We start from the raw sequence: 27,260 nt of genomic DNA on the forward strand, positions 1-27,260 counted from the left end.
AGCTGTTCCTTTGCATTTAAATGGCACCATTTAAGAAAGCAGCACTTCTGGAACCTTATTTGATGTTAACGTGCTGAGCACCTTGAGGCATGCTTACTTCTCCCTCGTCCAGGTCATTTAGAGCCTCATTACTTAATAATTTGAAAGCTTTTTATGGAAATCAGTGGATGGAGGGAGATGATGAAGCGAAATGTTATTATATATAAGGACCCAGCAAAACAGGCTGACAGTAGAATACTTGGGTCAGAAGCTTCTTTGGGGGAAAGAGAGAAGGAGAGGGAGATGTTGGTGCACAGAGGAGTTCTGGTTTCTTTTTGAAATGGCTTTTATTTCAAAGAAAATAAAACCTAACAAAGCCTAACAGGCTTTAAAATGGCCAAGTGAAGAATCCATCAGGTGTCTTATCAGTTCTGCCCCTGCGCTGGGGCTTGTGTCCCTTCTCCCCACCTTTTCAGCCGCTGCTCTGGCTCCCAGCCCATTTCCTCTAGATGTTTGCTGTGCCCCTCTTTGCCCACAGTGCAGGCCTCACAAACACTTCCTCCAAAGCCTTCATGGATATTTCTCCAGATGAGAAAACCATGGGGAACAGCCTTGGAGTGGCTTTTTCTTCCCATTTTTTTGTAATGGCAATATATTTGCGTGGCTCAAAATTCAAAAGCAATGCAGTTATACAGTGAAAAGTCTTGTTTTCTTTGCTCCCTGGTTGCCCAGTGCCTCTCCCCCGAGGCACCCCATCTTTGTGAAGTTCTTATGTTCCTTCCAGAGATACTTTAGGCAAATAGAAATAAAAGCGCACACGCACACGCACACACATTTTCTTTATCTCTACCATTTCTTTGTAACGTGATAGCTAGATTATTATACAAATAGATGATGAGCCCAAAAGATTATATAGGAATGTAAAAAATAAAGATACAAAAGTATATACTGTAAGGCCAACTGGCCCGAGGCAGGGGAACGCAATCAGATTCACAGGTTGCATCAGACCGAAACTCTCCGGACCACCCAGTTCCAGAAACTGACCTGGAGGCTCTCCGGACCACCCAGTTCCAGGAACTGACCTGGGGACCTTCCACCCGGCCCAGCCTTCCCGCCTTTCGAAGGGCGGGACTAGCGGTCCCAAGACTGATGTAACTGGCACCAGATATTGCCACGATACCGGAAGAGACCACCAAATAAGGAATACCCTGTGCCCTCCCAGATTCACCACACCCCTTTCCCTTCTTCCCCTATAAAATCTTGCCCAACCCTCGCCCGGGTGCGACTTCTCTGGCCCCTTTCTCTCGGACCAGTGAACCTCACCCGGGAGCGCCCCCTAATAAAGCTCACTTGAAGCTTTCCTCTGTTTCGCGATGCCGTTTGTTAAGATTCGACCTTACATATACATGTGTACTTTTATATTGCTATGTGGTCTTTGGGTTCATCATTAAAAGAGCTGTATCAGTAATGAGATTATCTCTAAAACATACTAAATTAGAAAGCAAGGTACAGAACGGTTTGTTTAATAATCTGTTTGTATAATAGTCTAGCTCCCTTGTTACAAGGAAATGGCAGGGATAAAGAAAATGTGTGCGTGTGTGTGTCTGTGTAAGCTATGATCTCAACTATGTGATGAAGACACACAAATATAGAAATAAACATACTAATTGATGATAGCTGCTGGGTTAGGATGGTGGGATTATGGGTATTTCTTTTTTGCTTGTCTCTCTGTTTCTCTTTCTCTCTAACTTCCTATAATATGGTTACGTTATTTTTAAAATTTTGAAGACCTTACTTTAGTATGTAGAGTATATTTTCATCTTATTAGAATTCTTTCCTGGTCCTTTACATATGCACTAGCACTTATACTTCTATTGGAAATTGCCACATCCCTCCCCATCCGACTCTGGCCCCCCTCTCACCGCCCCCCACACACCCCCCGCATTATTTTCCCCAGAGACCCACTCAAGTCTTGCACACCTGTCACCGTTCCTTTGTTTTGGTCTGCCTCCTGCTCTAAGAGGAAAGCTCCACGAGGACAGGGATTGATTGGTGTCTCTTTTGTTCAGGGCTCTATCTCCAGCGACCAGAGCCAAGCCTGGCACAGAGTAGGGGCTCAGTTGTTATTTGCTGGATGAATGAATCCTCACGTGGGCCCAGCAATGCCTGTAGTTGAGCATCAGTAGCTACTGTCCTCTGCCTTCCTCTTCCGTCCTCTTGCCCTCCCTCCATCGTGGGTCTGGATCTTACCTCTTCCCATCTTTTCAAGGACCTCAGTCCTGTAAGTGCACCTCCTCTGTCTCCTGCAACAGCAATTTCTCCTTCTTTATTGGTTTATACCTTTCTCCAAACAAACTTGCCCTAATGTCGCTCATCTTCTAAGAAACAGTCGCACGTCCTTCCTGCTGCTGCTATTTTTCTCGACTCCCCTTCCTAGCCGACTCCTCAAAAATAGCTGTCTGGGCTTGGGGGCTCTACCACCTTGCTTTCTTGTCTTTCCTAAACCAGATTCAGTTGAATTTTCAGCAGTGACCAAGTAGCAGGGCTGGCAGCAGTCGGGGGCTGTACAGGCAGTGAGGGGGGACAGTGGGAACAGACAGGGACAATGGGGACAGCAGGGGACCATGTGGATGGAGGGGGGCGCGGCAGGGGACAGTGGGGCAGCACAAGGGCTCTGAAGAGGTCCTGGGGCAGGTCCTAGTGTCCTCCTGTCTTTCTGGCTGTTCCCTCTCCCCCACCCTCTCGTCTGTCTCCACTCACTGCCCAGGTACTCCGCCTTGTGGCTTTAACTAGCACCTATACACCAATGACTTTCAAATTTATCTCCTGCCTGGACTTCTCCCTTGAACTCCAGTCTCATCTATCCAACTGCCTATATGACACCTCCCCTCAGAGTCATCCTTGGCCCCTCTTTGTTTTACACCCCACATTCAATCCATCAGAAGATCCTGTTGCTTCTCCCTTTAAAATAATGTCTTGCGTCCGACATCTTCCCACCCGCTCCATTGCTCTCTCGTGGTCCAGTGTCTGGTCTCCCGCTTCCCTCTGCCCTCCTGCACTTTATTCCCCCACTGCAGTCAGCAGAACCCTCTAAACACGTAAATCAGGTCCTCACACTGCTACTCACAAGTGCTTCAGCAGCATCTGAGTCCCGTAGCACTCGCAAGAGTTCCCCTAAGACTCCCTGGGAGGGCAGTGAAGGCCAGAGGCTTCCTCCAGCTTGTCATGAATGAATTTTTTAATTAACTAACCCATTATTCATTCCTTAATCAATCCCTGTATACCTCCCCAGACCAGGCCAGTGCTGGCGAGACAGGGGGGGACACAGTCCAGCCCCTGCCCTAACAATGGCTTCCAGGACTGGATGGGAGCTGCCCTCAGAGGAAGGTGGGGAGGAGGAGACAGGGAAGAGGGGTAAGGGGTGTCGAATGCTGTGCCTTTAAGACCCCCAGAGATGGGCTTCCCTGGTGGTGCAGTGGTTAAGAATCTGCCTGCCAATGCAGGGTACACGGGTTTGAGCCCTGGTCTGGGAAGATCCCACATGCCGCGGAGCAACAAAGCCCGGGCACCACAACTACTGAGCCTGCGCTCTGGAGCCCGTGTGCCACAACTACTGAGCCCGCATGCCACAACTAATGAAGCCCACGTGCCTAGAGCCTGTGCTCCGCAACAAGAGAAGCCACCGCAATGAGAAGCCCACCCACCACAAGGAAGAGCAGCCCCGTTCACTGCAACTAGAGAAAGCCCTCATGCAACAATGAAGAGCCAACGCAGCCAAAAATAAATAAATAAATAAAATAAGTTAAAAAAAACAAAAAAGATCCCCAGAGATGCTCCCAAGGGGCAGGGTTAGGGGTGCTCCCCCTACAGGTTGCCTTGCAGGCACCTTCAGCGAGACCTGGCCTGGCTCCTCCTCCCTCCCTGGCTCCAGCTGGGCTTCCTTGCAGCTCTCGCCTGTTGGGAAGCAGACAGCCTGGCTTAGCGTGCTCTCTCCTGTGTGATGTCAGAATCTCGCCTGGCCTGGCCCCTCTTTTACTTCTCTGCTCTGACCTCAGCACTGACGTCTTTGCTGGAGATAGGGCAGAAGGTGGGGAGGGGAGCGTGGGAAGATCGGGGCATGAGAGGCTGGGCTGGGAGGCACAGACGTGCCCCATCCACCCCTTCAGCTCCCTGTGTGACTCCGAGGAGAGGCAGACTTCCATAAGCATTCTGAAGGATACGATGAAAGTCCAGAAAATGAGGTTAAGCCCAGGATTGGCACGCTGGTCACCAAAGAACGAGCTAAACCGATGCCTGTGGTAACAGAGGCACACAGAAGGCTGGCCGTCTCTGTGGGGTCATGGCATGATGCCCGTCTCAGAGCTCTCCATCTGCCAGAGAAAATGTGGGTGCAGGGCCAGCAGGGCAGGCCCAGGCGGCTCGGACGCGCCCTTCCTCTCCAGCTTCAGAAATGTCAGGCTGCTTTCACAAAACCATCTCACAGGAAAATTATTATCTACGGGCATTATGCAATTTTCCCATCAGAATTACAGGCTGTGTTTGAAAAGAAATAAAAAGAAATTGAATTTGAAATGCTTCTGTGAAACCACATCATCTTCTTGCGGATCTGTTAATGGGCTTCAGATACGTTCTCTGGCTTTGAAATAGCTGATCAGACAGCCCCTTGGGATGGCAGCTGCTTCCTAGGAGCAAGGTGGGGTGTAGGCACTTATAAACAGCCAGCCCAGGTCACTGGGGTGTCCATCTGAGGCAGACTCAGAGCCTGTGAGCCTCACCATGGTTCCTAAGGTGGCCAGCGCGTCCTGTCCCTTCCCCTTCCCTCTACTATCAGGCAGGTCTAGCAGAGTTCTCTGGCTGGCACTCTCCACGGGCTCTTCCAGTGCACGCCAGCTCGGGGCGCAGGTCCATCAGTGTCACTTTACCCAGCTCTGGCTCCATCCTGTGCTGTGGAGTCCTGGTGGCCTGGGGCTCAGAAGGACGCCAGCCTCTTCCTCAGCACAGCCTGTCATTCAGACGGCAAAGATTGATCAAGCACGCTCTAAACACTGATAGTACAGCGGTGAGTGAGCAAAACAGACAAAAGCCTTTGCCCGCGTGCAGTGCCTATTCTAGCAGGGGGAGATCAATGATAAAAAGAAAGCAAAATACATAGTATATCGGATGGGGAGAAAATAACCAGATAAAGTAGTGGGGGTGTGCCAGGTCGAGGAAGGGGCAGGGAATTGCTCTTTTGCACAGTGTGGTCAGCAGAGGCCTCACCGAGCAGGTGACATTTGAGCAAAGACCTGGAGGAGACAGAGGAATGCATGCTCTAGTGTCTGGGAGGACAGCACCCCAGGCTCAGGGGGCAGCAAGTGCTCAGTGTGCCTGGCATGTCAGGAGAAGACATCCAGGGCGGCTGGGGGAGCAAAGTGAGCAAGCGGGAGAGAAGTTAGGGATGAAGCTAGTGAGGTAACGGGGGGCAGAGCAGATCATGAAGGGCCAAGGGGGCCATGGCAAGGTCCCCATTGGCTGTGCGGTGTGATGCCATTAGAGGATTTTGACCAGAGGGATGGCATGATGTGGCTGCTATGTGAGGAGGAGCCTGGAGGAGGGCGAGGGACGAGGCAGAGAGACCGGCCAGGAAGCAGCTGCAATAATCCAGGCAAATGATGATGGTGGCTTGGACCAAGATGGCGCTGAAGACACAGGGAGGATACAGTTCAGGCCCTGCTCTAATGATGGTGACAGACAGTGGTTGGCTCATAAATACATTTTAGAAGTGGAGTTGATAGATGTGCTGGAGGATCAGAGGTGGAGTATGCGAGAGAGAAGCCTCAAGGATGAGAAACTAGAAGGACAGCATTGCCATTTAACGGAATGGGAAGAATGAGAGAGGCCAGGTTTGGGGAGGAGACGATCAGGAGTTTGGTTTCAGACACGCTGAGTTTGAGATACCAGTTCAACATCCAGATGAGAAAGTGTCAAGACAGTTAACATACAGGCTGGAGTTCAGAGGCGGGGTTGAGGGGAAGATGACAACTTAGGAGTCATCGGTGTATCCACAGCTTGTATTTTAAGGCATGGGACAAGAGGAAATCGCCAAGGCAGTGTGAGTAGAAAAGAGAAGAGCGCCAAGGGCTTGAATACAGGGGCACTCCAGCGTTTGGAGGAGGATGAAGAGGGTCAGCAAGGGAGACTGAAGAGGAAGGAGGTGAGGAGAAAATTAAGAGGCAGCAAGTGCCAGAGCCAGGCGGACAGTGTTTCAAGGCAGAGGGAGGGACCAGCTGCATTAAATGGTCTGGAAGCTAAGAGCTGGGCACTGACCATTGGCAGCAGAGAGAGGTGAGGCTCAGTTACTACATCTGGGATAGGAGGACCATTTGCCTGCCTGCCTCAGAGGGCTACAGTGCAGCCCACGTGAGACCACGGGCAAACTGTGGAGCACCACCAAACGTGAGCTGTTTGTATTTATGACCTGATAAACCCAGAGGCTGTTGAAATGAGGGGAGCCATCCTGGGCACAGTTGATGTTAAAGATGCTTAAAGCTCCATTATCGCCTCATAAAGTGTCTCGTTTCCTGCTGCTCATCACCAGGACACTCACCGAGGGATGAAAAAGTCCCCTTCAGAGGTGGGAGCCATCAGGACTGATATTTTTTATGGGTGGTCAGTGGGAATTCTGGGAAACGGTAGGAGCCAATAATGGAACCAAACACTGCTCACTGGGGTCTTTACACAGGATGACAGGTTCTGTCCTTCCAGAGGGAATTGGGTGTCCCTGTGCCTCAAAGCACGGGCTCCTTGGAGAAAACTGTCAGCCAGGGGCAGCCATGGTCTTGCTGAAAAACAAGCAAAATAGGGGAGGGACAAGAGGGAGATGGAGAAGAAGAATCGTCAGGGAAAGTGGAAAGAGCACGAGCTTTGGGGTCAGACACGTCTGTATTGGAACCGTGGTTACTGGGCAGTCTTCACAAGTCACTTGACCTCTTTGACCCTAAGTTTCCTCATCTGCAAAATGAAATGGCAGCTATTCCCAAGGTTTTCCTGAGAAGCAAGCTGATAAATGGGGAAATGCACGATGAGGTGGGGTGGGTGGGGGGTCTCTGTGTGCACACACGTGGATCACTGCCCCTGCATTTAGTGTCATCGGCTTTCCTTGTCTTTAGTAGCAGCATTTTCTCTCCAATTCAAGGACCCTGTGCTCCCCCCTCTTTATCAAAACCAGTTCTCAGGACAGCATTACCATTACCAGTATTGTGAACACTGTATCATAATCCCCCCGGCATGGCTGTAATATTCAGAACTCAGGGTGGCCTAGGACATGCCCTGAAGGACAGCGGAAGCACGGGTCGGGGAGGGGTGGGGCCCAACCTTTCAGGAGACCCCGCCCTTCTGCCCCACGGCTTACCCTCCCAGCCCCTTCCACCTGGGTTCACAGGCTGACAAATGTGGTCTCCAGACTGAGGTTTAAACTCTAGACATGCCATTGACTAACGGTGTAACTAATTTCGCCAAAGAAATGTATTGCTGAGGTTTAAAAAGTATATACCGACCTTTCAAACGTGTCCTAAGGATTTAATAAGATACTGTATATAAGGTAATTAGCAAGGTACCTAGCACATGAAAACAGTAGATTGTTGCTGTTGTTGTTTCTACTTGTTTTGATTCCTTCCCCTCATGGATTGCATCTCATTTCTCTCCTTGGGGGGCAGGAGGCAAGTTGGCTGGGCTGACTCCCAGACTGCTGGTCTGGGGCAGGACGTGCTATGGTGAGGAAGCTTAGCTTCAGTGCCACGCGGAGCAAAACGGGCCTTCGGATGAAGAAACAGGTTGTGGTTCAGGACTGGGAGACAAAGGCAAAAGCTCAGGAGGCAGGAAGGTGCAGGAACAGAGAAGAGGCGAGAAGCAAGGCAGGGAGGAGGGGACAGACTCGCCTGTTGCCGTGAGCACGGCTGAGCTGCCGGAGCTCTCCCGCCTTGGGAGCTGGCTCTGGGGGGCATGGGAGGGTCCGTGTGGGGTAAGGATGTTCAGACACCAGCCCTAACCCGGCCCCCCAGACTCACATTCTGTCCCTCTGCTCTGCTCAGATGTGACATCTCCTGATAGCCGTGAGATTTCTGCCCCTGACCTGTCCCAGACTTGTTTCCACTCCACAGGAATCCTCCTTCCTCTGGATCTGACCTCAGCCCATGGCCTGATTTAGTAGGCCGTGCAATTTTCATTTGGTACCTGAGGAAGCCTGAGTACAGTTGTAACATCTTCACAATATGTTTACCAAAAGCAAAATGGAAGAACTCATCCCCGGGAAGATGGACATGAGTACCCTGTAGTTTCTTGGAGGTTTTTTATTTTAATTGGCATATCTCTGGGAAAGTGCTAACGTCATGCAAACGAGGCGTGAACTGAGTACCCTGAAATACTTTGAAAACAGTCCTATGGGAGATGGATAAGGGCTTTAAGGATCTTGAAAGATCCTTTCTGGGCTTTAGAGACTTGTTAAAACAGTTTTTCATTTAAGTCTGAAGTTGGGGTTGCTTACTCTGAATTTAAATTCTTCAGTCTTCAGAATGTAAAGTACCTGGAGCCCCAGTGCCCCCATCCAAGGCTCACCCAGCTACATTAACCTTTAAATAAGGGGACATTCTCCTGAGGCCTTGTGGCTTTGTTGATGCTACTGTGTGCTCCATTCTCTGTACTTAGGCAGCACAAATCAGTTCTAATACCATCTTGGCCTGAATGTGGATAAGAATAAGAGTAGTAGCTAGTATTGATGCTAATACAGGCACGGTTATTAGCACGTTATTTGAATTATGTCATTTTGTCCCCCTAATAACACCATGTGGTAGATATACTTTTTGTTTGTTGGTTGGTTGGTTGGTTGGGTTTTTTTTTTTTGCCGTACGCGGGCCTCTCACTGCTGTGGCCTCTCCCGTTGCGGAGCACAGGCTCCGGACACGCAGGCCCAGCGGCCATGGCTCACGGGCCCAGCCGCTCCGCGGCACGTGGGATCCTCCCGGACCGGGGCACGAACCCGCGTCCCCTGCATCGGCAGGGGGACTCTCAACCACTGCGCCACCAGGGAAGCCCGGTAGATATACTGGTTTTTTTTTTTTTTTTTAAATTTATGGCTGTGTTGGGTCTTTGTTTCTGTGCGAGGGCTTTCTCTAGTTGTGGCAAGCGGGGGCCACTCTTCATCGCGGTGCATGGGCCTCTCACTATCACGGCCTCTCTTGTTGCGGAGCACAGGCTCCAGACGCGCAGGCTCAGTAATTGTGGCTCACGGGCCTAGTTGCTCCGCGGCATGTGGGATCCTCCCAGACCAGGGCTCGAACCCGTGTCGCCTGCATTGGCAGGCAGATTCTCAACCACTGCACCACCAGGGAAGCCCATACTTTTTAACCCTATTTCAGAGATGAGAAAGCTAGGGGAAGTCAGAGACTTGCCAAAGGACACAGAGCTAGTCACGGTGCAGTCAGGATTTGAAATCAGGTATGACTCTAGGGCTTATGCTCTTATCCATGCTACTTTCCTGCCTGCTGGATTAGTAAAGATGAAAAAGATTGATAGTGTCCAGTGTGCCCAAAGTTGTAAAGACATTGGCACATACACATTCTTGCTGAAGTATCAATTGGTACAGATATTTGGAGGACAATTTGGTAGGCACTACCAAAATTGTCAATTTGCTTCATCGTTTGATCATTCCTGGAAGTCTATGACACAGGAACTTGTAAACAAAGAAATATGTACACAAGTGTTCATTATAGCATCATTTATATAAACAATTAAATATCCACCAATAATGCCAGTTAAATAAGAGAACATGCATGCTATGGAATTCTACACATACATCAAAAAATGGTGTGGCTTTGCTTTTTCACCAATTTACTGAGTATCCACAGCACTTGGATATGGCCATGAACAAGCCAGACCCTCTCCAATCCTATAGAGCTTTGGTTCTACTAGAGAATTTTGATGCTTCAAGAAAAATATTTAGTTTTTAAAATATATTTTCCAGAATGTTCCTGTGTTCTTATTTCATTGGCTAACATAAAAGATCACAACATGGAACTGTTGATCATGCAGATGGTGCGTAACCATGAGATGAAACAGTTTACAGGAAGAAGCTGTTCTAGTGCCTGCAGACGTGGAACCACCATCCTTGGAGCCTCCATGGCTCTAAAAAATACAGATGGAATGTCAGCACCATAAACACTAGTGGAGGGCCCCAAAAATTTCTGTTGAGTTATATGCTGCAAAAGCAAAATCAGTGTCATTAGTTGGGACTTGAAAACCAAGATTTAATTGTAATACAAGGTGCATCTGCAGGGCCAGCTAACTTGGTGGCCCCCTTAACTCCACCCACGTTGATTTTATTTTTTAGTAAAGTATTTCTTCAAGGGCAAAAGGACTGTCTTCAGACGGTACCTCATTCCTTGGATCTCATACTTGGATTTCTTTTTTTCTAAGTCTTGACCTGGCTTACCCTAATTTGAAGATCTCTAACACTTTAAATCAAGAAAAGAGGAGTTATATTGCCATAGGTACTGACATGGAAAGTTTCCCATGATATGATAGTAAGGGGAAAATGTAAAAATCGTGGTGCAGAATAAGATATTCAATATGATGCAATTTTTGTGGGAACAGCTGTATATAATGTACGTGCACACACACACATAATACCTAAGTATAGTGAAAGGTCTGGAATGATATGTACTGAACTGTAACACTCTGGAGAAGGAGGTGGCAGAAGCCAGGGTGCATGCTAAAGTAGAATGCTCAACATTTACATTGTGTGCTTCTGTGATGCTAAATTTTTCCACAAAAAGCATGTATTATTCTGAAATTAAAAATCAAAGAAAAAAGCTAGCTGATGCGGGCCACGGAGGCAAAACTCAGGGATTAAGAAATCACCCTGGAAGTTGTGGGGAGCTGTTGCAGGGTTTAGGCAGGCAATGGATATGGTCAGATTTGCAGCAATGTCAAGGGTGGACTGGGGAAAAGCAAGAAGATACTAGAGCCGGGGCAACTGGTGAGGAGACCGTGGAAGGACTCGAGATAGTAAGGCTGTGAATGCAGTGGATCTTGGGGCCCGACGGCTGTGAGGGGTAAGAGATGGAGGAATGCAGGCAGCTGCTGGATGTGCCCGACAGGGTCCACTGAGGAAGAGCAGTGTTCTAGGGGCAGATGAAGAACTCGTTGTGGGACATGGAACGTATGATCTAAGTACAGGAAACCCAGATCACAGGAGACCAGCTCGAGTCTTACATGTGACTTCATGTCAGGCAGCTTCTCTCAGTCACTCAGCAGATGCGTATTAGGAGTGAGTCAGGGATACAGTCTCAATAAATTAAAAAAATCTCCCATGAGAAATGTAAAGCGCTCTGTTAGGACTTGGAAACGCTCTCCCTGCAGACATGTGATTGGGGGGGTGTCTGTGCATCCGCAGATTCTTTCCTCTGACCAAAAGGGGGAACCCCCAAGGAAGCCTGAGCTCAGAGCAGGCTGCGAGCTTCTGGGGGGACGGGGTGCTCTGTGGGCCTCACTCCTGCCCTCGCCCCACCAGGACCATCAGTAGGTGCCCAAGCTGAGCAGGATCTGGCTAAGCTCCTGTCCCCTCTAAGCTCCCCCACCCTGCTCCAGCAACCCATTCCCTGGCTGCAGATGAGGTGCTCCAGACCAGAGGCTTTTTCTAATCTTGCGGCCTGAGCCTGGAGGCACCTCTGACCTCCTCCTTGCATGGGATTTTCTGGGCAAGGTACCCACCAACTAAGGAGAAGTTCATCGATTCATCCCAAATACATGCCAGGTACCTGCTGCCAGGAACAACTCCAAGGACTGGGGCAGAGCTGTGGGCCATTCAAGCCAGTCTCTGCCCTTCGGGAACTCAGAAACCTGTTCATTCGGCAACAAAGCTCTTGCTGCCCCTGCTGGTAACATCCTGGGCTTTTCTGGGCAGCGTGGACAGTGGTGTCTGAGCACTGCTGGGCCCTGGCCCGGGGAAGGGGAGCTCCAGGACCAGCTGAATTCACTCTGGGGAAACCCCAGCCAAAACTGAATTTGGACCTGTGGAAGCGTAAGCCTTGAAAAGCCTATGGTAGCCCTCAGCCCCAATGTGTAATTGAAAATAAAAACCCAAACAAGGGGCTTCCCTGGTGGCGCAGTGGTTGAGAGTCTGCCTGCCGATGCAGGGGACACGGGTTCGTGCCCCGGTCTGGGAGGATCCCACATGCCGCGGAGCGGCTGGGCTCGTGAGCCATGGCCGCTGAGCCTGCGCGTCCAGAGCCTGTGCTCTGCAACGGGAGAGGCCACAGCAGTGAGAGGCCCGCGTAAGGCAAAAAAAAAAAAAAAAAAAAAAAAAACCCAAACAAATCTCAAAGTAAAGTTAAGCAGGATTAACAAAATTCTGATTTTTCCCCACGATGGTGACTTAAGGCTTTCCTTCTAAAATGTTAATTATCAAATTCTTCCTCAAAAAATTCTTTTAGGTCCCCGAGCTTTAAGGGTGCCTTACACACTGTCCAAAGCAAACTAGAGCAGGATTACGTGAGTGGCCCAGGAGCGTGGGCCCCAGGCTTCATCTTGCCCTCCTTGTCCAAGGGAGTCTGATCCAGTATGTGAGTCTCGACAGCAGGAGAGGCCTCGGGGGTGACAACCCTCGGGGTCAGATGGTGGCTGCAGTGTGGCTGGAGCAGGCCCCAGTGGAAGCCTGGACACAGAGAGCATGACCTGCCCTCCAGGCTGGACATGATGTGGAGGTCTGGCCATCCCAGAGGGAGGGCAAGTTAGAGCCTGGCTCCTGTGGAGAAGGGTCTGCGCTGGAACCCTTAAGTGTGGCTCAGTGGGCCCCTCGGTGTCCAGCACACACCAGGCACCCTGGACGCAGCCCCACCTCCTGGGATTGCCAAGACTCCAGGGCTCTTCACCCGGGGGCAGGTAGAGGAGTCTCAGCAGCGGGTAAGGGCGTGGGGGTGGACGTCACTATGTCAGAGCCCTCTTGCTCCCTGAGCCCAGCTCTCCTCACTAAATACCTGTGGTCCTTTTTTACAGAGCGACGAGGTCCTCACTGTCATCAAAGCCAAAGCTCAGTGGCCAGCCTGGCAGCCTCTCAACGTGTAAGTAGCACCAGGGCCCTGTCCGGCCCCCAGCCTGGTCTTGTACGTGGAGCCACCCGCCTCCTGGCTGCCGCATGCCAGCTATGTCGTAAAAGTCAGCACTGCCCCTCAGGTGGCTGAGCAGGTGAGGTGCACTGCTCATGCATGCAGTACCAAGTGCCCCTACCTCCTTGGGGAATGCAGGCTTGGTCTCTGTGTCCCCCATGGCTTTAACATCGCAGAGGACCCCACTCAGACACTGGAAGTGTTAGGAACACGGTTAACTATAAAGCTTTGAAAATCAGGGGGAGAATTCTAAACTGAGATACAAAATTGAGAGTCACCAAGGAATGGGAGACAACACCAAGGACATGGTTGAGAGACAGCTTGAGAATGAGAGTCAAGGGCTTGGGACTGAGTCCCGAGGAGCTCCAACATTTAATGCTGAGGAGGAGTTGCCTGCAAAGGGAGCAAAAAAGGAGTAGCAAGGAGGTTGGGGAAGGAAGCTTGGTAACAGGGAAGCCAAGGGAAGAAAGCATTCAAGAAGGACAGCTGTGTCCAGGGCAGCTGAGAGATCAAGGAAGACCAGAGTTGCACAATGCCAGTTGGATTTATCAACATCAAGATCATCAGTGACCTTATTGGGAATCCTTTCTGCTGAGTTATGGGGGGAGGGTAAACAGCCTGGAGCAGGGTGAATGAAATGTGAACAGAAAGTGAGGTTATGGAGTCAGTGAGTACAGACAACTCTTCTGCGAAATTTGATGTGAAAGAAGAGAGACTGGGCAGTAGCTCCAAGAGGATGAAAGAATCAGTGGAGCTTTTTTTTCCTGAAGATTTGAAAAAAAAATATTTGGGGACACCTTCCCACCCTTTACCCATCCCTCAGATATCTTGAGACCCCAGTGGAACAGAATTAATCCATGGCAAACACTCAGATTTCCCAAATTCCCAAAGCCTCTCCACTCAGTGCTACCAGCTTGTTAAGGGAAAGGAATTTTCCTTTGGTTTTCCCATACCCCAGTCTCCCCTTTCCTCTTCCAAATCTCATTAGGAAGTCAAATTAGGAAGCCTACATGCAGCCAAGTTTTGTTTTGCAGAAACAACCCTGCCCCTCCTTGTGAGCCTGCTCTATTGAGGTTAATGGGATTCTAGCCTCCCTCAGGCCAGTGGAAAGCCAGGGTGACCTACTTTGTGAGGTCCTGCCCAGAGAAACTGACTTGTTTTTCAATGATCTTCATCATTATCCCCAGGACCACTTCTCAAAGGACAGCCATGAATGAACAAATTAGCTGCAGACTTGTTTAGCTCAATAAATCAAGCTGTGGCTCCAAAAGCCCAGAGTACAGGTAGAGACAGAAAAGACAAATTCTGAGCAAAAGCCACATCCTCCACAAGTTCTTCCGGCGCTTGAGTAGAAAATGCCTAGGTTTCCTGCAAATCAATGCTGAATTTCCACCACCCAGTTCCTCCAGTTAAGTCTGACTGTTAGGAATTACTGGAACTTTAAAAAATAAATTTTATTCCTTTCCTTACGATGAATCCTCTAAAGGACTGTAGTCTCCTTAATTATTCCCAGCCATTCTGATTAATTAACATTTGTTTAGACAGATCTGTTTGTGAGACAGATGAGAGGCAGGTGAAATAGAGACATGGTCACCCTTTCCAGAAATCTGTGCTCCCTTAATCATCCCAGCCATGGTTCCCAGGGGCCAGAGGCATCTTTCTGTGAAATCAGGGCTGGAAGTTTCAGGGTGCTCCCGGTCTCCTGTAGAACCTGCCCAGGTCCGTTGATGTCCCCAGGATTGTAAAGGAAGACTGGCCTTGGACTAGAGAATGCAGAGGTCTAACAGGCCAGATGGACTCGGAGCCCTAGATGACTCCAAGTTATAAACAGAGTTGTCCAATGCAGAGACCTCTCTGAAACCCTCCTCCAGCCACACAGACTTCAGCCTAGTGAATGGCTCTAGCACCGCCTAGTGTCGAGATTGAGTTTCTGCAACCTTGAAAGCTATTGAGGATTATTTGAAACGAACAAGAGGGACAGAACTCAGCATATGAGTGACCTGAGTCTCACAGATATGGATCTGTAACTTAGAATGGTATAGTAAGTCTCTAGAAGGACCATAAAAATCCTTTATTGCCTCTTTTCTTTTGTCGTGTTTTTGAAAGCTTTGTTTAGAAAAGCAGAGTGAGAAGGAAATCAACATTTACCAAGTCCTTTTATGGTGCCAGTCATGATGATAAGCAATTTCCTCACTAAAAGCCCTGGGGTGGGTCTGAGGATGCTCCCATTTTGCAGATTAGTAATTGTAAAGGGAGACGAGGTCAAAGCTGCTGTCACATAGCTAATAAGTGACTGAACCAGGGCTCAAATCCAGCTGTCTCTTCCAGTCCCCTTTGTTCTCTCCCACATCACGCTGCCTCTCTGAATGTAAAAAGGCACAAGATATCTCTGTGTCTTCATTTGGTTTTCATTTTTCTGGTATGAATTGTCTGTTCATAACTTTCCTTTACCTATTGGGATTGTGGTGTTTCTTTGTTGTTGTTGGTTTTTTTTTACAGATTTGGACTAACTCTGTACATACTATAGGTATTAACATTTGTCAGTCAAACTAGAGGGAGACATTTTTGCTAACATGTCATTTTTCCTTTCTAATTCAACACTGTTGTTTCCATTATGCAGATGTTTTTAGTTGGTATATAATTCAATTACTTATTTTTGTGATTGCTTTTATTGTTTCAAAGCTGAGAAAATTAACATTTCTCTAACATATCAAAAAACTTGACTTTTTTTTCCTATGATCTGGTTGTTTTTTACTTAACTCTGAGTTTTTGCTGTTTGGTGGGATGTGTGTGTGTGTGTGTGTGTGTGTGTATATATTAGATGTGAATACCATATTTTTTTAAACTGCAATTAAGTTAGCCCAACCCCACTTGTTGCGTGATCTTTCCTCTCCCCCTCAATTTTATATGAGTCCTTATCTAAAGTTTCTGGAATCTTCAGCCTGTGCCACTGATCTATATTTCTATCTTATCCTGGATATTACACCATTTTCATTATCATACATTATAGTATATTGTTATATGGTATGGCCATATCAATTCTCTTTGCCAGAAAAGTGATAAAAATTTAAATCCCAGATAGAAAAATAAGATCAAATTAATAAAATACTTTATATGGGAAGACATGGCATATAAGAAAGGCATGAATAAGAATTTTTATTATGGTTTGGACAAATTAAAGAATTCCAGTCATATTTAGCATTTCCTAAAGAAAACTCACATATATTCTTATCCATTTCATTATTTTAAATAGCATTTTTATTATAGAATAAATACTTTGAGGTAATTTTTAAATTAGGTCTGAAGGCCAAAGGAAGTGTTAAGAGCTCCATATTCATTTCCTAGATTAACTCATTTATTTCAACAAATATTTGAGGAGAATCTACCGCATGCCAAATTCTAAGCCAGGCACCAGGATGTAGCTGTAAACAAGACGAAAATGGTCCCTATTCTTTTGGAAACTAACAGGGAAGATGGAAATTAAACAAGGAACTCCAAGGAAAGAGTGAGTTCAACATGCTCTGGGAATGTACCCCAGGGGTCCTAAGCAATTTGAGGTGAGGGCAGGAAACATTTCCTCCCCGCAAGCTGGGGGGCCTGAGGATGAATTTTCCAGTCAAGGGTACAAGAAAAGAGCAGGACGTAACTGAACATGTTATAAAATCGTTCCCAGGCTTTTACAGCCAAATTTACCATATCACCCAACCTAAGGTCAGGCGTTTTGTGCAGGGATCGGTTGCCCCAAATTTTCTACCCCTTGAAACACTTACCAAGGTCTGGGGGATACCTCATTCAGGTTACAGATTTGGCCAAAATGCATTAGCAGAGAATGATTTGTATAAGCCTTGTAAAACACAGGAGGTTCTCAGTTGGTTACATCCTTCAGCTGGGCAGAGTAGCAGGGTGGTGTGTTGGATGGGGGTTGGTTTGGTTTCTCCAGCTGTGGATTCCCAAGTAGAACTGGTTTTGTCCTCTTAGCTTGTCATGATGAATAGCTTCATCCATGGGATACAGGATATGAAAGACTACCTGACCCACAACCATATGCTCAGGGAGATGGGAAGGTAACAGGTGTAGTGGTTGGTCTCTGGCAACGGAAGAGAAGCCTTCCTCCAAGGCACTGCTGGACTCCCGAGGGGTCCAGAGCCAAGCAGTCCCACTCTGCCCACTTGCCTGTGCTCTCTGCCAGGCAGTTACTGAAGGCAGACCCCAGACGGTGTCCTGTTAATCCCTAGGTGAGCAATGCCACAGCTCCCCAGACTGCAATTGTTGTAGAAGCCAGGTCTTTAAAGAAGCTGCTAAAAGCAATGACCTACATGCCAGAAAATGCATGCATGAGAAAAGGAAATGAAATCCCCCAATTTGTACCTAACTAAATAGCAGACTATGTAAGTGTGGGACTTTAGCAATATATAAAGGCCTCCTAACATATCATCTGAGCCTCACAGCAACACGGCAGGTGGGTAATGTCAGATGAAGAAACTGAGACTGGAAGAGGATGAGTGAGTTACTTGCCCAAGATCTAGTGAGTAGTGGAGCTCAAGTCATCATACATCTACTTGTTCAGCTGGCCCACTGGAAACCCAGTATTGGGATATGGCTGTGAAACAGGTTTGTGCCCTCAAAGGGCTCCTAGTCTAGTGGGGGAGACCAAACAGTGAGGAAGAGATTACAATCAAAGGGTACAGCTCAGAGACCTACACAGAGTGTGTGGAAATACAAACCAAAGGCACTGGTCTCAGTGCAGGGTATCAGAAAGGCTCCTGGATGAGGTGACTCATGACCTGAGGCTTGGAAGATGAGTAGACCAGTGATTCTCAAATTTGAGGCACATTAGAATCACCTGGAGGGATTATTAAAACAAAATGCTGGGTCCTACCCCCAGTCTCTAAGTAAATCTGGGTGAGGCCCAATAATTTGCATTTTCAACAAGTTCCCAGAGGACACGGATGTTTCTGGTCCAAGAACCACACTTTGAAGGCCACTGAAGGAGAGCCTTCCCAGCAGATGCAAGTGCACGTGGGTCCTGATGCCAAAGGCAGGTTCAGGCCAGGCTCTTCCTCCACTCAGGTTCCAGAACCTACACTGGCATCAGGCTGAAGTGAGAAGTGCATTCAGGAAGGCCTCCCTCCCCTTGCCTCTCTTTTCTGATCTCCATATGACCCTTCAGTGCTGTTTCACTCAGTAACAGTAATACAGTAAGTCCCCTACATATGAACGAGTTCCGTTCCTGCGTTCTGAAGTCCAATTTGTTCATAAGTCCAACAAAGTTAGCCTAGGTACCCAACTAACACAATCGGCTATATACTACTGTACTGTAATGGGTTTATAATAGTTTTCACACAAATAATACATAAAAAACAAAAAATAAAGAAAACATTTTAAATCTTACAGTATAGTACCTTGAAAAGTACAGTAGTACAGTACAACAGCTGGCATACAGGGGATGGCATCGAGTGAACAGGCAAGAAGAGTTACTGACTGGAGGAGGGAGAGGAGGTGGGAGATTGTAGAGCTGAAAGATCGTCAGCAATAGGAGACGGAGGGCAAGCTGCAATTTCACTCACACCTGACGTTGATGGAATGCACATTCGCATCTTTGAAAGTTCGCAACTTAAAGGTTCATATGTAGGGGACTTACTGTAGTAGTAATTGGTCTGGTGCCAGACACTGAGCTAAGTACTGGATGCGAGTTCTGTCATTAAATGCTAACAGTAACCCTTTGGGGTAGAAATTATGGGGATCCCCATTCTGTAGATTTGGATACTGAGGCACAGAGAGGTTTAGTCGTTTGTCCAAGGATACGCAGCTCTAAGAGGTGGTATGGGATGATGCACACCCAGGCTTCCCGCCTTCTCTGCTTGTTGCCTGATCCCATCCGGCCTGCCCAAGGGGCCCAGTTCCACAGGGCCCAAGCAAGCCTGGAGTCATCACTTTCTGGGGACAGATGAGGGCAGCCAGAAGCAGCTGGTCCCAACAGATGGGCACAGAGACTCCCAAACAACTGCCAGCTGGACTGAACAGACGAGTTGGTCCCCAGCTAAGGATTCCCCATGATCAGCAACCTGGGTGGAGAGTCAGGCAGAGCTGTCTTCATGCCTCAGCCTCACCAGCTGCGTCTCAAAGTTATATTAACTTCTATAAGCTTTCCTTTCTTCTTTACAAAATGAGATGATAATTCTAACCCCCACAGGAGTATCATGAAGAGAAAATAAAATAATGCAGGTGTGCCACCAAGTGTGGCTGAGTGACCATAGCTCTCCCACCACGCCTCTCAGTGGGCTGCCACCGTTGATCTCATACAGCTCTGGCCACTCCTAGGACCTTGTCTTAGCAACACGAGGACACAGAGGTTGAAGAACTGCCTCTCACAGCTTGGGGGCTGTCAGCCAAAGGTTTCTGGCTCTACAGCTGGGTCCCTGCTCGCCCACTGGAGGAAACAGCCAAGGAACCAGCTGTGAGGCGATGGGTGAGCTCTGCTGCCAGGGCAGGGCCTTGCTCTGAGCAGCCTCTGGGGGTACTGGAGGCAGCAGGCTGGGGAGATAATCCCTCTGATGGCACAATGTTGCTCTAGAGAGTGAAGTGGGGCTGGGGGCGGTGGGGACTTAGAAATTGATGACGAAAAGAACTTGGACCTTGAATTAAGATTGACTTCGGTTGTGGTCTCCGTTCTGCCACTTCACTTTGTGGCTCTAGACAAGTTACATAACATAACTCTTCTGAGCCTCAGTTTCCTCATCCATAAATTAGAGTCAATAATCCTTACCCCAGGTCTGCTCTGAGGCATCTATGAAAATGTATAAGGAAAGGCTTGGGGCATCATTAAGCAGTTTTTATTTGTCAAATTCACCTCACTTCCAATACGGCTGGGCGCACACGTAGCCCGTAATATTTGTTCATTCGCTTATTCAAAAACATTGGCTTAGCATCTACGATGTGCCAGGCACTGGAAATAAAGCCATGAAGAAGGCAAACAGAATCCCTGCTTTCCCAGAGCTTACACTCCAGTGAGAAATGATAGTCAATAAACAGATAAGCAAATAAATAAGAAAACACAAAATAATAGTAAGTGCTGAAGACACATTAAAAATGGATAGCATGGGCTTCCCTGGTGGTGCAGTGGTTGAGAGTCCGCCTGCCGATGCAGGGGACGCGGGTTCGTGCCCCGGTCCGGGAAGATCCCACATGCTGGGGAGCGGCTGGGCCCGTGAGCCATGGCCGCTGAGCCGGAGGACGTAAGCCATGGACGCTGAGTGCATCTGGAGCCTGTGGTCCGCAATGGGAGAGGCCACAACAGTGAGAGGCCCGCGTACCGCAAAAAAAAAAAAAAAAAAAAGGATAGCGTGGTAGCATATGGTTCTCTCCACGTGTGGCCAATGGATGGGCTTGGAGAGAGAAACCAGTAATAGCCAAAGGTAGAGACCAGTGGGAGAATCCCCCTTCTTTCTCTCCCTATCATCCTTTAGCCATCGTCTGGCCAAATGTCCCTCAGAGCATGCACCCCCAGGGCCCCGAAGGTAAAGGTCTCTGTATTTGGTTTCCAGGAGAGCAGCACCCTCGGCTGAATTTTCAGTGGACAGGACGCGCCACTTAATGTCCTTCCTGACCATGATGGGCCCCAGTCCCGACTGGAACGTGGGCCTGTCCGCAGAGGATCTGTGCACCAAAGAGTGCGGCTGGGTCCAGAAAGTGGTGCAGGACCTGATTCCCTGGGACGCTGGCACCGACAGTGGGGTGACCTATGAGGTACGTGTGCGCCTGGAGTGGTGAGTGACAAACCTTCCCGAGCGCCTGCTCCTTGTCTGGCCCTGTTCTGGATGCCCTGGCCATGGAGGTGAGTCTGGCCCAGGCTCTGTACCAGATGAACTCACAGTCCGGTAGGGGACCCCAGCATGGTCCCATCATCACATACTCACATGCTGTGTGACTCGGGCTCTGGGAAGTGTCCATGCAGCTGGTCAGGAGAGCACAGGAAGGGACTCTGCTGAAGAGCAGTTCAGAGATAAGCATTAAGGAACAGCAGGCAAAAGGCACGGAGGCAAAAAGAGAGAGAGACAGAGAGAATGGGGAACAGCAGGAAGTTGACGTGTGTTGAGCTGGGCCAGATTCCGAAGGTTTCCGGATGGCCAGGCTAAGGAGTTTGGATTCTCCTGTGAATGTCAATATTTTTCAGATATGGTCGGCACACCAACTGCATCGAAATCTGGAATCATCAGAAAACCAGTGGTAGAACAATCTAGAACAGATGTTGGTAAACTATGGTTTGGGGGCAACCTGGAGTTTTCTAACCCAGCCTCACGCATTCAGCCGCATGTTGTCTGGGGCTGCTTTCTCACTACAACTGAGTTGAGTCGTTGCAACAGACACAGTTGGCCCAAAAAGCCTAAAATATTTACCATCTGACCCTCTGCAGACAAGTTTGCCAACTCCTGGTCTAGTGGGAAGAACTCTGGATTCAGACCAACCTGGTTCAGCAATTTCCTAGCTGGAAATGACTCTCTAAAACTCGGCATCTTCATCTGGGCATAATCCTACTGTGTACATGGGAGAATTTGAAAGTATAGATCTACAAATGTTCATGCACAACACATGGCATGAACAAAATTCTGTAAATATAAATAGCAGTTATACTTGTTAAATTCCTTTCAAGGTTTTTGTTCTGATCATATATCAAATCTTTGTGGTTTTTAACCAGTTTTATTTCCCACTCTCTGTATCTGTGCTTTCTCCACTGCAGTCACCCAACAAGCCCACAATTCCCCAGGAGAAAATCCGACCCCTGACCAGCCTGGACCATCCTCAGAGTCCTTTTTACGATCCAGAGGGCGGGTCCATCACTCAAGTAGCCAGAGTTGTCATTGAGAGAATCGCTCGGAAGGTACTGGGTTAGAGCTCACCCTGGCACAGACCCTTCCCATCAGGAGACCAGACCCCTTTCAGCTCTTGAATCATGCAGTCCCTGGCATATTCAGGATGTGGAATTCCTGGGCCTCCCAGAGTTTCTAGAATGCAAATTATTCATAAGATATAAATGAGCAAAATGAACATGGTGGTACAGTGTGATGCTCAACCAAATGATTTGCTCCAGGTAACTAGGCTTCATCATGAATGCCATAATCAATTGCTAATGTCTGCCATGGGTCAGGAAGTGGGAAGTTGTGGCTTTACTGCCATTTCTGTTACCGGTCAGGTTGTAAAAGTGAGCCAGAACTCCGCCATGGCCTGGGATTTGTATACAGGGTGGGCATTCGATTTTATATCCTCTTTCATCTTTCCCCCACACATTCCGTTCCTTAATGTGAGCCCTCCAAGTTAAATTCCTTTTGCAGGGGGAACAGTGCAATATTGTACCTGACAATGTTGACGATATTGTAGCAGACCTGGCTCCAGAGGAGAAAGATGAAGGTAAGTCATCTTCCTTTGTTGCAGGTGGCAACATAAATTGGGAACTAAACATAAACTATCTTTTGGGAAAGCAATTTGCTAACATGTTTTAAAAGCCACAAACATACCCTTTGATTTGGTAATCCCTTCTTCGCGGATTTCTGCTTCAAATATAATTCAAAATGAGGCCAAGGCTAGGCACAAAGTATAAGGGAATTGGTGAAGGTATGACACTGGTATATATATTCAACAGTATCAGGCAAATGGCATTTGCATAGGCTTCACAGTACTCAGATGACTCTCTGCTTTGATTCTCACACTAGCCTGTGAGGCAGGAGTGGGACCATCCACTTCCCCAGCAAGGAAAGTGAGCCCAGACCCTACAGTCAGGAGGCAGTGGCAGAGCCCTGGCTTCAGCTCAAGTTCTCTCATAGGATCTGGAGCCAGACAAGCTGGGCTCTCCTCCTGTGGCCCTGGGCAAGAGGCCCACCTTTCTACCAGTTTCCTCAACTGTAAAATGGGGATAATAGAAGAACCCGCCTTGTAGAGAGCTGTGGTAAGGAGCTAATGGGATAAGACAAATACGGTTCTTAGAATGATGCGGGCACATGATAAGTGCTCAGTGAACAATGGCCACCCTTATTCTCATCATGACACTGTGTATGGGTCACTGGGAAGATGAGCACCACCACACAAAAAAACCTGTTTCCCCCAAATTGCCTGTGATATGCCTGCACCTGTGTGGAAACGATGTCTGCCAGGGTGAGGGGCTTGTGTTCATGTGTTGAGGGGAAGGGACAGTAAGAGAATCTTTCCTTATTATTAAGTTACTTAGATTTTTATTAGTGGAATGCCCAAACTGTAATTTTGAAAGGCAAGTGAATGGCTGCTTGCATCCCTGGAGTACCCAGGCTCCCGGAGGCTGGGCAGACAGCGGGGATTTTCTTGTCCCCGCGTGAGCTCGTCTGGGGAGAGAGGGCCAGTCACAGCTTCTACAGGCTCCCAGGAAAACCATGTCACATACTCTTTCCAGATGACACCCCCGAAACCTGCATCTACTCCAACTGGTCCCCGTGGTCCGCCTGCAGCTCTTCCACCTGCGACAAAGGCAAGAGGATGCGGCAGCGCATGCTGAAGGCACAGCTGGACCTCAGTGTCCCCTGTCCCGACACCCAGGACTTCCAGCCCTGCACGGGCCCGGGCTGCAGCGATGAAGGTGACGAGACACCCAGGCTCAGGAAGGGAGGGTCCTGCCTGGCCGTGCCAGCCTCTCATACCTGGTCAGGCAGCACCCCCCCAATGGGGCACTAGGACCCTGACTGTATTTGTCAGTGGGGACCACCAAGGGCAGACTCCCATGTCCAACAGTATCTTGAGGGCTGTGAACACAGACATGTCTTATGACATCAAAAGAATTCTTGAGATTAACTGACCCCCCCCCATACCCCCCAGCCATGAAAGAAAATAGACACAAGTTACTGAAGAGCTAGCACACATCTTATTTATGACGAACAACAGATAGCAAGCTGCCTGCTTCTGGGCCTTAACTTCAACCTCTTTTTAAGCAGCAGGTGAACAGGTTGGCCAAGATTGAATCTAAATCATTGCCCTAATTCTGTGTCATTCATGGACCCCCGTGCATGTCCTACCTCAGCCTGGGTCAGAGCCCTCAGTTCTTTGCGTCAGGACCTTTGGACTGACTGCAGCAATTGTCTCTCCTTGTAGCTGGTCAAAGGTCAGGCTTGAACAATAAGCTTGCACCACCCATGTCATGATGGCTCAGGCTTCAACATGGCATTACTCTGATTGCTGTGCAAAGGCCAGCTGCCTACCTTCCAGGGTACACTTCCTCTCTCTGACTGAACAGATCTATACTCTGTGCTCTATCTATCTTAACTGTCTCAGAGGTGTAACAAGGCAATAGGAAGGGATGTATAGGCTGGGCTGGTCTATGGCAGGAAGAAAACCATTTCCAAGCTGAGGATAATTGAAGAAAGCTTACCCACCACTGCAGGCATTCCCTCTCTGGCTCTTCCTGGGGCACAGTCTTAAATACCTCTCCTGGCTGCACTCCACAGTGGTTTATTGCTGTTTGTGCCCATGATAATGCACTTGAGAGAGGAGTGAACCCTGCAATGCACAGGCCATTCCTACGAACAGGCAGGCAGGAAGTTGACAGGACTGGCAACGCTGGAGGCTCTCCCTCTTTCTTGGGGTTGAGGGGAGGCCGAGGGGTGGGCTGTCTGTGGCCTGCAGTGGGAGCTGAGATCTTTAACCACGCCCTCTACAGGGGTGGAGTTCAGGTGGCTCCCAGGAGGTAATGGCAATTCTGAAGCATGTTGGGCTATGCCTGGTGGTGTAGTTTTGGTGTTACACAGCATCAAGTTTACCAACTTTTTAAAATTGTACAGTTCAGTGGTATTAAGTGTGTACACACACACACACACACACACACACACACACACACACACACAGAGTTAGGCAAACATCACCACCCTCTATCTCCAGAACTCCTTTCATCTCGCAAAACAAACTGTAGACGCATTAACCACTAACTCTCCATTCCCCCAACCCCTGGCAACCACCATTCTACTTTCTAAGAATTGACCATTCTAGGTATCTCATGTGAGTGGAATCATACAGTATTTGTCTTTTTGTGACTGGCTTCCTTCACTCAGCATAATGTCCTCAGGTTCATCCACGTTGTAGGACGTGTCAGAATTTCCCTGTGTCTCATGTGGGTTCCAGCCATCTTTATTACTGCACCGCCAGCAAGCACTGTCTAGCAACACTGTCCATAGGTTCAATAACAATGTGAAGGCATCGCCCATGTGCATGTGACAGCCTGCAGACATGTGCAGGAGGCTTCACACTCTGACTTCAGTCCTTCTTTCTAGCCTCATCTCCCAGTGCCACACACAGTACACTCGGTACAGCAAGAGCTGTTCCCTTCACCTTAAATACAGATATTCTCTACCCAACAAAAGTGCACTCAGATGCGCCCTCTTCTGTGAAATCTCACCCAGAACTCCAAGGAGCATCCCCATTCCAATCCGCTACGCTTATGTCTGTTGTCATATTTTCAATACATAGAATTATTGCAGTTTATATGCCCATCTTTCGTTCTGGAGTAGATCAAAATCCGTATCTTACACATCTCTTTAACCTCAGTACATACCACTAAGCAGTCAGTAAAGATTTACTGACATGAGTAAATGGATGGGTGGATGGATGACTTCATTTCCCTCTTCTTTAGAACTAAACAAACAGGCAAACACACAGACACACACACTCCTATCCATCCAAGCATCTTTCAAATGTGTTGTCACGAGACAAGGAGTAATCCCGAGTGCTCCGTGCACCTGGAAAAAAGCATTTCCTTTAAAGAAAAATTCCTAGTTTAAAGATATATGCCTTTTATGTCGACTTCCATCCTCAACTGCCTAACTGCCCCTGAATGCCAGCTGGCCTTCTTGATGCCCGCCTTTGGGGAGTTCGGTTGGTCATGTGGATCCCGGCGCCACATCTGCTCCTGTGTTGCAGACGGCTCCACCTGCACCATGTCCGAGTGGATCACCTGGTCGCCCTGCAGCATCTCCTGCGGCACTGGCATGCGGTCCCGGGAGAGGTACGTGAAGCAGTTCCCGGAGGACGGCTCCGTGTGCACGCTGCCCACTGAGGAGACGGAGAAGTGCACGGTCAACGAAGAGTGCTGTGAGTGGGGTGCGGGGCGGGAGGGGCGGGCGTGGGGCTCCCGAGGCTGCCAAGGCGACGCTAAACACCGCTGGACTTCCCAGCTCCCAGCAGCTGCCTGATGACCGAGTGGGGCGAGTGGGACGAGTGCAGCGCCACCTGCGGGATGGGCATGAAGAAGCGGCACCGCATGGTCAAGATGAGCCCGGCGGACGGCTCCATGTGCAAGGCTGAGACGTCTCAGGCAGAGAAGTGCATGATGCCCGAGTGCCGTGAGTGGGCGTGGGAGAGGGGACAGAGGACCACAGCAGCCCTTACTAATACCACCGTCAAGGCTGGGCAGGTGCAAGAGGAAATATGGACCCCCCCCCATCCTTTCAGGGCACTTCTAGGAGCAAGATGAGAGCTATAGGTGTGAGGACATCATCCAGACCCAGAGAGTGGCCTCCTTTGAGAGGCGTTCTGAGCAATGCTGGGGTGGCAAACTGGTGGCCTCTGGATAGAATTCACCTGTAGCTGTGTTTTACAGGGCCCCATAGTATCTTTTTTTTGGGGGGGGAACACATGTAGGTAGGTTGTGCATTCCTCAAGTCATCACAGACCCCCTCATTCTTGTTCTATGTTGGACTTGCCTGTGGCCTCATAAAGCATTACAACCCCACCTCTACGCACAGATGCACATAGGCCCACACATCACTACACAGATGTACACACATACCCAAGTACATACACATTCTAGTGATTTCAGCACCAAAGTGTCCAAAAACACATCATTGAGCCTATCTTTTAGTGCATGGTTCTTGGGGCATGTGGGATGTTTCTGTCTCTAGTAAGATCCTACGGGTGTCAGACCCTCACGGGTGTTTCAGGTGGGACCTGTGTATTCCTATTACTGAGCCACATCTGATGCCACATCATGAGCACCAGCTGGATCAGAGGAGATGCAGGAGAGTGACAAGAGCAGCAGTTAGTGGCCTGTGGAGCCACTCCTGGTTCCGGGGGCGGGGAGGGTCACTTCGGTTATCTGAACCCATTGGTCAGTTTCACCTTACTCAAGGAGCCTGA

The 27,260-nt window shown here is 48.8% G+C and overlaps 1 protein-coding gene across 1 annotated transcript in view; it reads left to right on the top strand.

Annotated features, from left to right (window-relative positions):
• Positions 1 to 27,260, top strand: part of SPON1 (spondin 1) — a 274,713-nt gene that overhangs the window by 242,621 nt on the left and 4,832 nt on the right. The window contains exons 7-13 of the mRNA XM_060104477.1: positions 13,009 to 13,073; positions 20,663 to 20,864; positions 21,856 to 21,996; positions 22,448 to 22,523; positions 23,536 to 23,718; positions 26,046 to 26,216; positions 26,300 to 26,467. Coding sequence (XP_059960460.1) covers positions 13,009 to 13,073; positions 20,663 to 20,864; positions 21,856 to 21,996; positions 22,448 to 22,523; positions 23,536 to 23,718; positions 26,046 to 26,216; positions 26,300 to 26,467 — 1,006 coding nt within the window. The remainder of the gene's footprint in view (positions 1 to 13,008; positions 13,074 to 20,662; positions 20,865 to 21,855; positions 21,997 to 22,447; positions 22,524 to 23,535; positions 23,719 to 26,045; positions 26,217 to 26,299; positions 26,468 to 27,260) is intronic.

The sequence above is a fragment of the Mesoplodon densirostris genome, chromosome 7, assembly GCF_025265405.1.
Source record: "Mesoplodon densirostris isolate mMesDen1 chromosome 7, mMesDen1 primary haplotype, whole genome shotgun sequence".
Classification (NCBI taxonomy): domain Eukaryota; kingdom Metazoa; phylum Chordata; class Mammalia; order Artiodactyla; family Ziphiidae; genus Mesoplodon; species Mesoplodon densirostris.